Source organism: Cyclopterus lumpus, chromosome 22, assembly GCF_009769545.1.
Source record: "Cyclopterus lumpus isolate fCycLum1 chromosome 22, fCycLum1.pri, whole genome shotgun sequence".
NCBI lineage: Eukaryota > Metazoa > Chordata > Actinopteri > Perciformes > Cyclopteridae > Cyclopterus > Cyclopterus lumpus.
The window spans coordinates 5,263,731-5,279,011 of record NC_046987.1 but is presented as its reverse complement, the minus strand read 5'-3'; the positions used below and the strand labels follow the sequence as shown (position 1 = coordinate 5,279,011).

Here is a 15,281-nt window from a genome sequence, read left to right as displayed (position 1 = left end):
ACTAATGTATGTGCACTGTATAGGTGGGAGTCCGGGTTTGTGTGTGTGTGTGTGTGTGTGGAAGAGATGATGGCTCAATGAGTGCCCATGTCTGGCTGTAATAGCCTGAAAGCAGTCGAGCAGACGTATGTCTGCGTAGGCCGCAAGCTTCACTTCAGCAACCTGCTGAGGGCCGTCTGAGAGAGACCAGCCACTGGAGAACTGTGTGTGTGTGTGTGTGGATGACAACATGTGTCTATTGCTGAAGACGGAAGCATACACATTTAAATGCCAGTGTAATGTAAAGCTCTATGGCATTTAGCAGCACAGTCCAGCTCTTTAGCTCAACTTTGCCCACGTTCTCCAAGAAAGGTCTCGCATGGGTTCAACATCAGTACAGAAATCACCACAGTGCCCTCATAGCCGTTAACATGTAGTGGATCCACATATCTCACCATATTATGGAGCATTTAGCTTGAACCAAAAGTTACACATGCGCATACAAACTTTGTCTCCGTCAAATGAACCGCTCCTCGAGTGTACACGTCAGGTCCTGATCTCATATCCCTTATCGACTCCCAGAATAAGCTCTGCATTCGCCCGCTGCAAGCTTCACCCCGCAACTGACTTTGGTTGTGTGTTGTACGGCGAAGCGGGAGCCAGATTAATCTCAGGACTAAGAAGAAATCAAATCAGTCGCACAGTCCTGACTTACTTATCATGACTCCGGACACAGCCAGCAGCAGGGCGGCGATGAGGGCAGAGGTGCCCACGGACAGACCCAGCGCCAGGTGGGAGAGGGACGGCTGGGGAGTCAGCAGGTGCACCTCTGCGAAGGCAAAAGGGGAAACAACAGCGTCCCACAGTTGTTATCTTCCCCCCAGAGGAGCATTAACATTCACTTTGCCACTCTGATCCTCCACTTAATTAATGATGTGAAAGCGATGACACAACAGAGTTTAGAAACAGCGACGGCCGGTGCATGTCGATTCCCTTTTATGGTGGTTGGGGAGGGGGGGGTCTAAGCTTAGGGTTTGCACAAAATAAATCTGCACACTGAGAGAGAGAGCGAGACATCGCATTGAGATTGTGCCCTTTTATGACCTAGCATCTCATAATTATCTCTTGCTCGTCATTACCGAGAAGAGATTTGCGAATCATAGGGCAAGGAGAAACTCTAGGTCATAAAGATATCATTGAAATGGTAATAGCTCCGTTATTTGGCTTCACACTATAAAGTGACATTTCGCCACATTAATTCATTTTCAGATCTACATTCGTGTACTCGGGGATTCATCTGAGATTACAAATCATAATTGAAGGGGCAACTCTGGGTCCAGTGCGCATGGGGGGGTGGAATGGGGGTTGTCTACACTCTTTTGTTGCAGTTTAATCCAGGCAGAAGACATGGCACATATGTGCATACAGATTTATTGTATTTTTTCATAGTCAAGGTTGAGATGGTCTAAGGCACAGAGCCCGTTATGCAAAGCGTTGAAAAGCCATTGTACAACATCACGACACGAGTATCCAGGTGAAGCCCGTTTCCTGAATCCTTTGCATGATAAGAGGAAGACTTTGGTCTGCTTGGGGCACAGAGATAAATCACCGAGCAGCTAACACTGCTATATACATCCATTTTTATTAACGGCTTAACTTATGCTAGGGATTGATTATTATTATAAATGGTTCAGGCACAATTATTCAGAAAAGTAGCCTTTCTTGAGATAAAGATGCTATTAAGTGCAGAGCCTTCCAGGCTTAATTACTTCTGCAGATTAATTAATCAACCGCTCACTGAGTCACAGTCTATTACAGGTACAATTACACTCAGCTGAAGTCCTTTTTTTCTGCCTTTGGATTAATTCCACTTGTGTGGAAGAGAGGGAAATAGACAAAGGGTCCTCCAACGTGTGTGTGTGTGTGTGTGTGTGTGTTTGTGTGTGTGCGTGCGCGCAGTGCTGCATGTTCAGACCTGTGTCGTTGATGCAGGACTCCCCGTCCGGCGCCAGGATCAGGTCTTCGTCACAGTAGCAGACGATGCCGGCCTTGGTCTCGTGGCATTCGTCGCTCTCGCAGTGGCTGCAGTTCTGCACCGGACTGATGATCACCTCGCCATCCCCCTCCATGGCTTTAAACACACACACACACACACACACACACACACACACCATCAAAAACACAAAGTAGGTCACGGCGTCAGTAATAACAATTCAATCACAACTGACACACCTCAAAGGCACAACAAATATCGCATTTCGGTGTGTGATTCCAGTCGTGAAAATGGCGTCCGTGGTCTGGTGAAGTATTTGTGACCTCAGAGCGACTCGCGGTCACAACACGGGCCTCGTGCCACAGCTTCACGGCTTCTCAGCACATGAATCGAGCCCCGCCGCGTCGCGGTCTCGTGTTGGGGGGCTTGCACGTTTCTCATTGGAGACTTCCCTCACCTTAAACTAAACAAACGGGTCAGAGCTGAAGGCGCGTTAGTCAGGGATTGATGTGCCGGGTGGAACCCAACCTGCAGACGCTCTGCCCTCAAAGTACGGCTCGGTGGCTTTATTCCACCACAAAACGTTTTCATCCATCACTTCATTTAGTTGAGGAGGAAACCATTTTTCCTAATTGTAAACTACAGCAAGCGCAAGTGCAAAATCCGGCCAGGGTGAATAATTTATGGACTGCTCGTGAAGACTGCCGCTGTTTAGTAAGCAAAGCGAACGCACCCATCTGCAGAATCTATTTCCTCTCATCTTCCCGTTATCAGCTTTATAAGTGCAAATACATAAATCTAGCCTAGAAAACAGTTGAAAGGATGCCGAGGAAGAATACAAATGTCTCAAGTACTGATGCCGACAGCATACTAATGCCGTGGGTGTGACTCTCCATGTTGTGGATCATGAATACCTTTGTGTTTTCTCCAACGATCTTTACATATATTTCTTAAAGATATGATGGTAAATGGCCGTGAACATGAAGAATTGTATTGCATTAGAGGGATAAACCCTCTCGACTCCAAGGGGGTCCTTAACACAAATAAAGTGAATATACAGAACATGAATCATATTAACACAAACGGAGGCTCTCCCAGGCCTGGCCTCTCCACAAAAAATACACACAGTTAATGTATGCATCCCCGTACAAAGGCTATGCATTTACATGCACACTATATGAGTGTTAGTTCCTTCTCTCAAGTATAATGAGTTAATAAGTAAGACGTTTCTCCAGAACGGTGGACGCCGTATGGGCCGAGTGGGACTCGTTGACGCTCTGCTGGCCTCGAGTGACATGAAGGTTTAGCTCGGTGCGCCCCAGCACTGGATGACGAGCAGCGCGCTCTCCTATCTGTATCCTGCGCTCAGTGGATTAGGGCACTGTGTTGCAGTCCGGTTGCCGCTGTCCAACAGCTGCACTGTGATTTCTTTCCGGCGTCTCGCTGTGATTTTCTTTCCGGCCTCTCGGCGCACACGGCAGGGTCGCCCCCGGCATCACCTGCTGCTTTTATTTGAGCTGGAGAACCTTGGCAGTGCACTTTCCAGCTGAGGCAGAGACTTTTTTTGCGATTACAACTTCAAAACGCCCCGAATGCCTTTAACGCTGACCTTTACACAGACGATATGCTTTTTAACTTATCAAAGTGCAGATCTCCACTTGACATCCCGCCCTGTGGGCTGTGATCATGATTCTGGCCCTACATCAATCTCTGAATGTATACACACTCAAAAAACACTCTTAAAACATTTAATCATAAAGCCTGACTGTACATTTCTGATGTTAATGTTTAATATACACATAACGACCTTTTTTAATTCACAACATAGACCAGTGAAGCGACGCGTTAACCAGCCACAATAGAGAGGATGGAGAGTAATGCGTGTAAAAAAATCAAATCAAATAAAAAAAGAACAAACATTTTGTGTGTAGTTCGAAACCAACAATCGCAATTTCCGTTTCATTTACAGCTGGAATTCACTCTGAAGTCTTTTTTTTTTCCCTCTGGAGGAAATGAAGCGAGTGAGATGACAGAGTGAGGAGTGGCAGCAGTGGCTCAGCAGACAGCGTCAGCCGTCTTACAGCTCAACGGGAGAGAGAGAGCACTGGTTACTTTGCTCCAGCCCAATGGATGGAGCACGATTGTAAAAAGCACTTCGATTTCTATTTCCCCTTTTCTTCCATTTGTTTTCTTTCCTTTTTTCTATGTAGCTGACCGAAGAGGAGAGTCTTACATGATATATAGATGGTCACCGCTCCAGCTCAAATGTTCTGTCAGATTGTGTTTCTAGTACCTGTCAAGTTCAAGTGTGTGTGACCCGATGGATTTATTGAGCGCTTCCTCCTCTCTATCTGGAGGCATTTTAATCAAATAATCTGGGTGTGTCTTCTGTCAGAAGTCCTGACTCATCCCTCCGTGGCTGCCGCGCAATTTTAATTTAAATATATATTTTCTTACAATATCTTTTTTTTCTGATTTGACAGGGTCACTCTCATCTCGCTGTAAAAACCTATCGAGGTTATGTGCTGTGAACGCTCGTACCGCCGCGACGAGAACTCGTTTAAAATGTCAATAGGAAAGTTCCCCGAGTACATCAACTCTCACCTAGGAACACGACAAAGCTTATCAGATGTCTAACACAAGCTCCTGGGCTGACATTACCTTTCAGAGGGTAGAGGAAGGGCAGTGCCTCCGGGCCGAGGAACGAGGTGCCGTCATCTCCGTCGTGTTTGGGATTGTTGTCTGCCGACGTGTTGCCACCTAAGAGGCCAGGTGGTCAAACACAGGGACAGAACCTTAGTGCCATCCTCAAGACTAAAATAACATAGGGAAAGAACCTTAGTTCCATCCTCAAGACTAAAATAACATAGGGAAAGAACCTTAGTTCCATCCTCAAGACTAAAATAACATAGGGAAAGAACCTTAGTTCCATCCTCAAGACTAAAATAACATAGGGAAAGAACCTTAGTTCCATCCTCAAGACTAAAATAACACAGGGACAGAACCTCAGTGCCATCCTCAAGAGCTAAAATAACACAGGGAAAGAACCTCAGTTCTATCCTCAAGACTAAAATAACACAGGGACAGAACCTCAGTTCTATCCTCAAGACTAAAATAACACAGGGACAGAACCTCAGTTCTATCCTCAAGACTAAAATAACAGGGACAGAACCTCAGTGCCATCCTCAAGACTAAAATAACACAGGGAAAGAACCTCAGTTCCATCCTCAAGACTAAAATAACACAGGGAAAGAACCTCAGTTCTATCCTCAAGACTAAAATAACACAGGGACAGAACCTCAGTTCCATCCTCAAGACTAAAATAACAGGGACAGAACCTCAGTGCCATCCTCAAGACTAAAATAACACAGGGAAAGAACCTCAGTTCCATCCTCAAGACTAAAATAACACAGGGACAGAACCTCACTTCTATCCTCAAGACTAAAATAACAGGGACAGAACCTCAGTTCTATCCTCAAGACTAAAATAACAGGGACAGAACCTCAGTTCCGTCCTCAAGACTAAAATAACAGGGACAGAACCTCACTTCTATCCTCAAGACTAAAATAACAGGGACAGAACCTCAGTTCCGTCCTCAAGACTAAAATAACAGGGACAGAACCTCACTTCTATCCTCAAGACTAAAATAACAGGGACAGAACCTCAGTTCCGTCCTCAAGACTAAAATAACAGGGACAGAACCTCAGTTCCGTCCTCAAGACTAAAATAACAGGGACAGAACCTCACTTCTATCCTCAAGACTAAAATAACAGGGACAGAACCTCAGTGCCGTCCTCAAGACTAAAATAACAGGGACAGAACCTCAGTTCCATCCTCAAGACTAAAATAACAGGGACAGAACCTCAGTTCCATCCTCAAGACTAAAATAACAGGGACAGAACCTCAGTTCCATCCTCAAGAGCAAAGTAGGGACAGAACCTCAGTTTGAGGATTGCAACTGCCTTTTCTGTATTAACACATTTACACATTTCGTGTGTGTCTCAATGCGTTCTAATGAAACAGTTATTTGCATCTTTTGACTGCCACCCTTTTTGATATTCATATTGCTTATTATTTATAAATGCGTCTCTTCATGCCGTATATGCTGTGCACTGTTGTTATGACCCAGTTATCTACTGAGGATTATCTCATACGACAAACACACCACTTAATGGTACGCACACGCAGTACCAGGACACAAGATGTCGATGCTGTGATACTGTGTTTGTCTAATCTAGAGGGCGGGCGGGACGTGCGGCTGTTTCGGGGATCCAGCCGTGTCCCTGACCTGCGTGACCTCTGTCACCCCGTTTCATTATAAAAGACATACGGCACAAGATGCGCATTGGGGTCATGGCTGACAGCTCGTCGCGATTCCTTTTTTATTAAACTCCAAAATGGCAGTTAAAAAAAGAAAAACCCCGTCAGACTGACCTCTGTAGCCTCCGCCCGCGCCCCCAGATATGCAGCCACCTCCGCCGCCCCCGAAGCCGCCGTGGGTCTGCCAGAACTTCTGACAGGCCTGGCCTCCCTGGCCCCCGAGCACCAGCGGCCTGCCGCCCTGACTGACGGGGGCCCTGTCGTTCCAACCGCCGCCTCCACCTGTCACCAAACACAACACACCTTTGATGTAATACACTTTAATACTTATACGCTGTGTAGTCAATCAGTGTGTGTGTGTGTGAGAGACAGAAACGGAGTAAGCTTTTAAATGGGTCAATGTTATGGGAAAAATATGCTAGACTGCAGAAATGCATGGTTAGATTACACACACACACACACACACACACACACACACACACACACACACACACACACACACCAATGCCCTATTAGTGATAACAACACTGGTTCCAGCAGAGACCAACACTATACAAATCCCTTAAAAGAGACCTGGTAACACAAGATTAAAGTTATAGCTTACGAAGCTCAAACTACTCCCTCCCATATTCTGGAACAGTAGCCAATTTAATTTCCCCTTTCATTTCCCTGATACTCTGGCGCCTGAGAGATAGAAACAAATGAAAGAAGAAGGACAAAAAAACATCCACATCTCACCAACCTGGCAACAAAACCGGCCAGACCTGCTAAATATTTCATTTCTCATTCACCGAGCTTCCTCAAAAGTAAACCTTGGGCTTTGTGCCTGATGTAAAAATCAATAAGTTCTGTTTTCCGGGCTGTTCGTCAACGCCGAGCGTCATGAATAATGCAGCCCGCGGTGGGCATGGATGGAGCGTTCCGTCGGTGGGTCGGAGCGCGCGGTTCTGCCGAGCTGTGACAGGGGGGACCGAGTGCTCCGTATGAATAATCATGAGCAAGGGCCACGCCGTGATTTGTTGTTTTTCAAACCCAAAACACAAACACACACCCTGGGTGGACCATCTATGAAGCGCACGCCTTCGTGGGTTGAATGGATGCGTTGGGGAGCACACGTCGACGTCCAGGCTGTCTGTAAACCGATTGGCTCGTGTGCAATGCACGACCACTCTCTACGGTACGGTAACGGGGTATTTAGTCTTCTGCTCACCTCACACACACGCACACACGCACACGCACACACACACAGACACACACGGATACACACGCACACGCACGCACACATACAGACACACACACACACACAGACACGCACACACAGACACACACACATGCAGACGCACAAGCACACGCCCACGCACACACACATGCACACTAGAGTTGAGTACCTGCGGCGTTGGACTTCCCGCTGCGTCCCGGTTGGCTGGGGTCATAGTCCATCTGCTCCAGCTGGGTCTCTGATAGGCTGCTGTAGCCCCGGCCCCCTCCCCCGGCAGCGATGATGAGGGGGGCGTACACCTCTTTGTCCACCTGCGTGACCGTTGCTCACATGTTAGCTATTCACGTGGTGGCATCGGCTCTTCAAAAGGAATGCGTCCTCATTTGCTCTTCGTTCTAAGAAGCTAGATGAGAAGATTTAACACCAGCTCACGTTTGTATGGAGATTATGTCGCTACTAGTTGGTTAGCTTAGCATAGCTTAGCATGAAGTTGGGAAACAAACAGTGAGCCTCAGTCCCAAAGGAAACCACATCTGGCTTCCAGATTTTTCTGTGACATGTTATTCTATCACTTTTTAAGAAATAGTGTAATTATAGAATAAAATATTATATTGTACTATATTATGACATACTGTACTACGGCTTTTTGATGACACATTCTACTTTTTTAGACACGCTATACTATTACTTTATTCAACAGACTATACTATTACTTTTTAATGACTTTTTTGACATACTACATACTATGATCCTTTTTGACTTTTTTCCAACCAGGAGAGAGAGGAGAGCCGAGATGGATACTAAGATAACCCACCTAGGGCCTAAGGCCAGTCCACTACCCAGCCTCATCCCGGCTGCCTGACCATCGATAATAAGATGGTTGAAATAAGACTTCATGTGAACCCAGTAACGTTGGCAACTGTTGAGCCCACATCCCTACAGGGACCTGGCTCTATGGTTTTTAAAAATTGAAATATTGGTATCATTTTAATCTTACACATTCACTAATATCTTGTAAATAACCCAGCACCTCTTACATGGTTACAGACTCTCTCTGCATCTAGGTACAATTGTATTTTTTCACATTTTTTGTTATCATTCACTCTAAACGTGTATCAAAAAAACTGATGTTGTGACAGCCCTGACAGGTCACTTATATTATGTCTATTATAAAGTGCTTGTATGGTGGAGACTGCACTTGTTTAACATATGAGATTCACATATTAATTATATCATGCACAAATCTCTACAAACGATGTGCAGTTCCAACATACCAAGTGTGTCATCGCCTCTGCACCTTCTTCCTACCTTGAACACATACGTAGCCCCGCCCCCTCCTCCTCCGCCCCCTTTCACTTGGGTTTTGTTCACCATCGGGCCGCTCTGTTCCAGGCAGATCTTGTTCAGCTTGCCGTTGGACTGCAGGGGGGTGAGGGAGGGGGGAGAGAGAGAGAGAGAGAGAGAGAGAGAGAGAGAGAGAGAGAGAGAGAGAGAGAGAGAGAGAGAGAGAGAGAGAGAGAGAGAGAGAGAGAGAGAGAGAGAGAGAGAGAGAGAGAGAGAGAGAGAGAGAGAGAGAGAGATGCCACTTCACTTCACCAAAGAAGTCCTTTCATGTGTGTCAGTTGCCAAACTCCAGCTGCTGTGAGTCTAAGACTTCAGCATTATAACGGCGAACAAACGCCAAGCAGAAATATCCAGATGCATGCAGGATCTGAGCGGCAGGGACCAATGTTCCCTTTGTAAGACAATTCCAGTGAGATTTGAGTATTTATTGATTTCCTGTTCACATGACTACGAGACTGTCAGACTATTGTCGGAGAGCTTCCTGAGCAGAGATGGATTCATGTTTCTGGCTGAATACGACATCTCCGCAGCTGATTTCTACACAGTTTGAAACGTAATTGGAGGAAATGAGGCTGATAGGTTCGACAAAAACTAATTCAACATACTAAATGCTGCATAAATAATGACGTTGCAGATGTGTAAATAGAGCTTTATTACTATACTTGATACTATATTCATGTTCACGTTATCTTTTGACTACATACCAATAACAAGTCATCTTTTTTATCTTCACTTTATATCGAAACGGTCAGAAATGATTACTGTATACTGTCAATGTGTTTTAATTTGATAATCAGTAAAGAAATAGTTCCTTTTCATGAGGATGGAGCTGGACGTTTTGATGCTAGATGCTCTTTCATAGCTGAGGTTGTGTGAATATATGCTGACTGCCTGGAGCCTGTGCTCCTCTGAGAGGAAGAGGGCTCGAGATTCCTGCGCTCAGTTTTACTCAGACACATCTACACACACTCACAGTGGCTCATCGCTCCCTTTGAGGGGCTGGGGCGGGGCTTAAGTGAGTAATCGACAGGTAGAGGGGGTATAAGGCAGTGCATTTAAATGTTCTAAGAGTCTCCCTCTAGGCCTGTTCTGTCATTGCAGCTTCTTATTTATAGATTGAGCTTGTGTCTGAGAGAGAGAGAGAGAGAGAGAGAGAAAAGGTGGCACAAAGTTGTGTGTGTGTGTGTGTGTGTAGGAGAAAGGCACGCCTGGAAAGAGCAAGTATTTGTGAGGACAAGTGGGGGGAGGCAAAATGCTAGGTGTGAGAAAACACTGTTCTACAGCACAAACCACTTTCATGGCGACCCTTTGGAGAGAGTCGTTGTCTCTCGCTGTCAGAACTAGGGGGGAAATAAGAGGAACCGTAATCGACTTCAGACTCACTTTGGAAGAGCCCAGTCCCTCTGCGCTGTCTGCACTGAGCACTTCAAGACACACCGTGTTAAAAACTAATAACTGGATGACAGTAGTGAGGACCTGCTAAGCTACACATAGTGCTTCTAGAAAACAAAGGCCCGAAACACAACAGGAACTAAAGCTGCCTCGTGTCCCGCTGTGACCTGTAGAAGGGTGTACCTCCCTTTAATACATGTTTATTGGAGTGCTAATGTTTACTTTTCACGTGAAGGTTGTTGTGAATAATTTTCTTTGTAACCTTCAACTTCTGTGACGCATGATATCTGTTTCAAATTAGTCGCTTTTCACAATTCTGGAGCAATCATTGTTTTGGCCATTATCGACTTAGAGTATCTGTAGTTTTTTTGTGCAGTCTTTTGTAAGATCCTATGTACCAATATATGCAACAATTACGTATGCATAGAGTGTTATATACACATATAAACAGTTTATGAGTTTGCCGCTTGTCCTGAAGCTTTACCCGGCTCTCCGCTAGCTTCCACTGGTCCTCGTAAAGATGTTGCCGAGGCTGTTTCGCCGTCTGATATAACTAAACAGCATTCTCCTCTTCACAACACCGTGTCCCTGGGCGATGATCTTCCATCGAGTGCTAATTGCTGAGCCACGACTGCATCTCTCGGCGTTCCTGACTGATGTCTTCCAGTGCACATCAAACCCCACGTCTACCCGCTTGCTGTTTCCTCCTTCATGCATCGCCGGGTTCAGCACGGCGCCAGCAATCTCTCCAAAGGTGTTGCCATCACCTTTCAGTTTTTTCACAAGGCTCATTCCATCAATGATGCATGCGAGCGTGTTCTCCGATATATTGCACCTGCTCGTGCTGATTTCGTAGAAAAACTCTCTTCCCGAGATTGGCCTTGTTAGTGTGCAGCAATGAGCCATCTGGATTTGAGCGAGCCCAAGGCCCCCGGACCAAGTGGACGAGCCAGGACATCTTGAGAGTAAAGACCTTTACTTGCCGAAGCAGTGATGATATGCCCAAAGAGATCTCTATCTGCTTTCAGGACCACCTGGTTCTGTTGTGCTTGGTTTACTCCATCACTTAGATGGGATGTCACGCTTGAGAATGTCTCCGTAGTCATTATCGACTTAGAGTATCTGTAGTTTTTTTGTGCAGTCTTTTGTAAGATCCTATGTACCAATATATGCAACAATTACGTATGCATAGAGTGTTATATACACATATAAACAGTTTATGAGTTTGTCCGTTCTGGGCTCCTGTAGAGACTGTGGAAGACCCGCTCGCCCTGGAGATATCAAGGGGCTCATTCAAAAGCCCAGAAAATCAGAAAGCTAACTACGGAGACATTCTCAAGCGTGACATCCCATCTTAGAAATACACGCCTCATCCTACGTGATGATCCCGACAATCACAACACAGCTGTGAGTGAGGATACACACATGTCTGTAAAGAAGATAACCGGAATGTGGCACATCAACAACATAGCAACCTTGCTCAGCCCCTTGGAGATGACCTACGTGATGCTCTTGTCGGGTTGGGATAGAGTAAGTGCTTCAAATTCCCGGGATCACCCCCGAGATGCACCAGTGGAATTACACAGCTGTATGCAATCATTTGTCTTTAGACCGTGAACCATCATCTAGCCGATGTGATGTGAAGGATTTGCATTACCTGCTGTTCTGCACCAAAAGGGGTGAAGTGGAATCAAGCCTATACCCCCTACGGCCCCACATACCAGAGACTAAAGGACATGGGTTGATGACAAATGTATGCTTATCATAAATACAATTTAAAAAAGTCCACTACCTTGCCCTCATAATAAAATAATTATAAATATGTATCTGGGATTCTTACAAATGTGCTCCTCACTAAAATGGTACTTATTCTTACAGGATGTGGGGACCCTTATCACCAATTTGCACACATACCAAAAATCTGATTTTACAGGTTTGTAGCTGACACATTTCTGGGAGGAGGAGCAGCAGGAGGATTGTAGAAGCTGACTATAACAATAATAATGACTGTTATGATGATTAAACAGAATATGAACACCTGGAATATATTTTAGTATGGCAGTATAATATTATGGTTGTGATGATGATGATGATGATGATCATTGCTCATAAAGGTGTCTATGTATTACACGTTCGGTTCAAAACCAATTTCCTTCTTTGGATCACTGATTTTTGTCATTGAAGGTTGATAACTGTAAACGGTACCACTTAGAAAGGCTTATAATGTTTAAATATTATCTAGATACATAGACCTTTCCAAAATACCAAACTAAAATGTGTCACCTTGGGAGGCATTCACTGTTCATACTTTTACCTACAAAAAGTAATGCACTGTATTTTGTATGTACTGTCTGTGCAGGGCGGCCTCTTAAGGTATTCGGGTGGTATAAAGAGACGAGGCTCTGCTGGATAGATGGGTCACGCAAATGTAGGACATTCACCAAGGAGACCGCTGTTCATGTCCAGAGTTAAACCACGAGAACATTAACGTAGCACTTACTTTTGTTACTTTATGTTAGGCTGTGTACTCAACTAACGCCACTTACGTCAGTAGTTATTTAAACCCAAAACATTTGTTTCCCTTAACCTACCTAAGTAGTTTTGTTCCTTAAACAGGTTCTGCACTGCCGGGGCTGGTGTACTGAAGCACTCGTGTTGCTGGACATTTATAGGAGAATGTACGAAAAATATGTTTTCACAAGGTTTCATACGAACTGTTGGATGAGGATACGTCATACCAATTTACTAATTGGTATGACGTATCCTTGAACCAGGTAATTAACTGAGCAGATCATAATTAAGACCGACATAATACGTAGAGCTTTATGTCGGTCATAAAGCTCTGTGTGTCTTTGCAACACACATAGCTGATATTAATATGAATTCCACCTCACGTTGAAAAGTAACAGTTTTATGACATTTTCTTTCTTAGTAATAATACAGAAATGTGTTAATGTGTACCTCAATATTATTTTTGTATCTTATTTTTAACTGTTTAATTGTGTTTCTTCTTTGCTTTCATGTTTATTGTAGAGCACTTTGTAACTTTGTTTTGGAAAGGCGCTATATAAATACAGTTATTATTATTCATATGCCTATGAACAGAGGTGGACTCCCCCGATGACAATGTTCTATTGGCGACTAACCCCCCTTTTCGCTGTACTTTCAGTGGCAGGACCGGCCTTCGTTTTAAAACGTATAAATAGCAGATGATGGATGATATCATCGGAGAGGGATTGTGAGGGTTTTAGTCTCAGCGTTGTGAAATGTGGGGAAGAAGCACGCTGTGCCAAGTCAGCTTAAGAGCGACAACGGGGAGATCACGGAAAGCTTCCAATCGCAGACTGAAACAGTTTTTGGTGGCCGCAAACATTTTTATGATCTGGGTATCCAAAGTGGATAACGGTCCATGAGGAGAATTACCGGAACACCAGTTCCTTGACTTTCAGAATGTCATCGTTATCCTCTTCAAGTCCAACTGGAAAATAAACTGTCTGTTGGTTTGTTCTGCTGCAGCACAGGCCTGCGTGTCTTAAAGACGAAACCAAAAGGAGGACATTTATATTTATTTGGTTTGACGATGGCGGCCCCTTAGTTTCGCAATAATCCAGCGGAATGCCCACGTAGGCGGAGACTTCATATCGACACAGCCAATCAGATCTTGCATACAGCGGTGAAGTGAGCATTGCCTCGCAGGCCACGCGACAAAAGAGCCACAGATTCTGAGCATCAACCCACATCAGCTTTCCTGCGTCTCCTTCTTATCCAACTGACAGACACAAAGGGGCGAGTTGAGTGAGCCACCAAACACACATTCAACGGGGAGGGGCCCACTGCCAACGTCAGATAGCTAATTAGCTGCTCGGCTGAAGCACATTTTGGAAAGCTAGCTCGTCTTTTCCTTGACCTCGACGGAAAACGTCACGGGGTCAGAGAAGAATCTGGAGGACAATTCATAAGGACGTAGGAAAACACATCTGGGGAGATCCGATTGCGCTGACACGATGGCGGGTAGATGGGTTTTTGTTCACTGGAAACAACTTTATTTGTGACAAAAAGAAAACGAGAAGCCTACAGAGACAAACTCAATGCTGAACAATTCAATTAGTGATTACTGTCCAGGCCTCCGAAGAAGGATGTTTTTAATCTATCCATAGTGCCCAATTAAACAGTGACGGCAGCTTATTGACGGCTTTAAGTGTTGCTGCTGCAAGGGATGCTGATATGGCGTTATCTCCTTTCCTTCTGTAAAGGACGACCCAGTGTACCTTGTGCAAAAGGAGATAAGGAGCAACTTTCCTTAGCATTTTGACAATTCAACCAGCTCTTATCAAGGCTGCCCCTTCAAATCAATTCACTCAGTTAGGAAGCTTCCGTAGCAAGAGAGACTTTTCTGCACATAACATGCAGGCTCTCAGCGGCACTGTGACAGCGCTGCAAGCTGCCGTCAATCAAACACAGACAGGGACACGCCCCTGCAGGCAGCTGAGACAAATAGGAGAATTTCTCAGATTTCCCCAAAGAAAAAAAAAAGGTACACGATAACATTTCGGTTGGTCTGAAAGTTAGAAAACATCAAAGAAGGTATGTACAGTGATATGAATATATATAAAATTGTCCATATGCAAGTTCATCAAAGAAAAATACGTTTGGCTTCCAATGCAGCTATTTCAAATAAGATCAACACAATGAATCAGGACTTTAATTCCTCCTCCATTTTTTCTGCTCTCAGGACATTCTGTGAACTGTATGTTCTCACATGTCGGCTGAACACCATGTTTCTGCACCACAGTAGACTCACATTGGGGCATGCGTCCTCTCCTTGCTGTCCCACCAGGACGTACAGCAGCTCGCCCTTCCTGAGCAGGAAGTCTCCTGTGATGTACACGCCATGTGACCTGCTCATGGCCAACACGCTCCGGCCGCCAGCTGCACCGTAGGCCGTGATCCTGGGGTGTTTGTGCAGAAACAAATGAGACGCACACACACACATACACATACACACACACACACACACACACACACACACACACA

At 45.1% G+C, this 15,281-nt stretch overlaps 1 protein-coding gene across 1 annotated transcript in view; it reads right to left on the bottom strand.

Moving 5' to 3' along the window:
- Positions 1-15,281, bottom strand: part of alk (ALK receptor tyrosine kinase) — a 308,750-nt gene that overhangs the window by 12,979 nt on the left and 280,490 nt on the right. The window contains exons 13-19 of the mRNA XM_034525145.1: positions 15,049-15,196; positions 8,820-8,930; positions 7,681-7,822; positions 6,407-6,574; positions 4,634-4,732; positions 1,955-2,110; positions 695-808 (exon numbers count right to left, since the gene is read on the bottom strand). Of these exons, the coding sequence (XP_034381036.1) occupies positions 695-808; positions 1,955-2,110; positions 4,634-4,732; positions 6,407-6,574; positions 7,681-7,822; positions 8,820-8,930; positions 15,049-15,196 (938 nt within the window). The remainder of the gene's footprint in view (positions 1-694; positions 809-1,954; positions 2,111-4,633; positions 4,733-6,406; positions 6,575-7,680; positions 7,823-8,819; positions 8,931-15,048; positions 15,197-15,281) is intronic.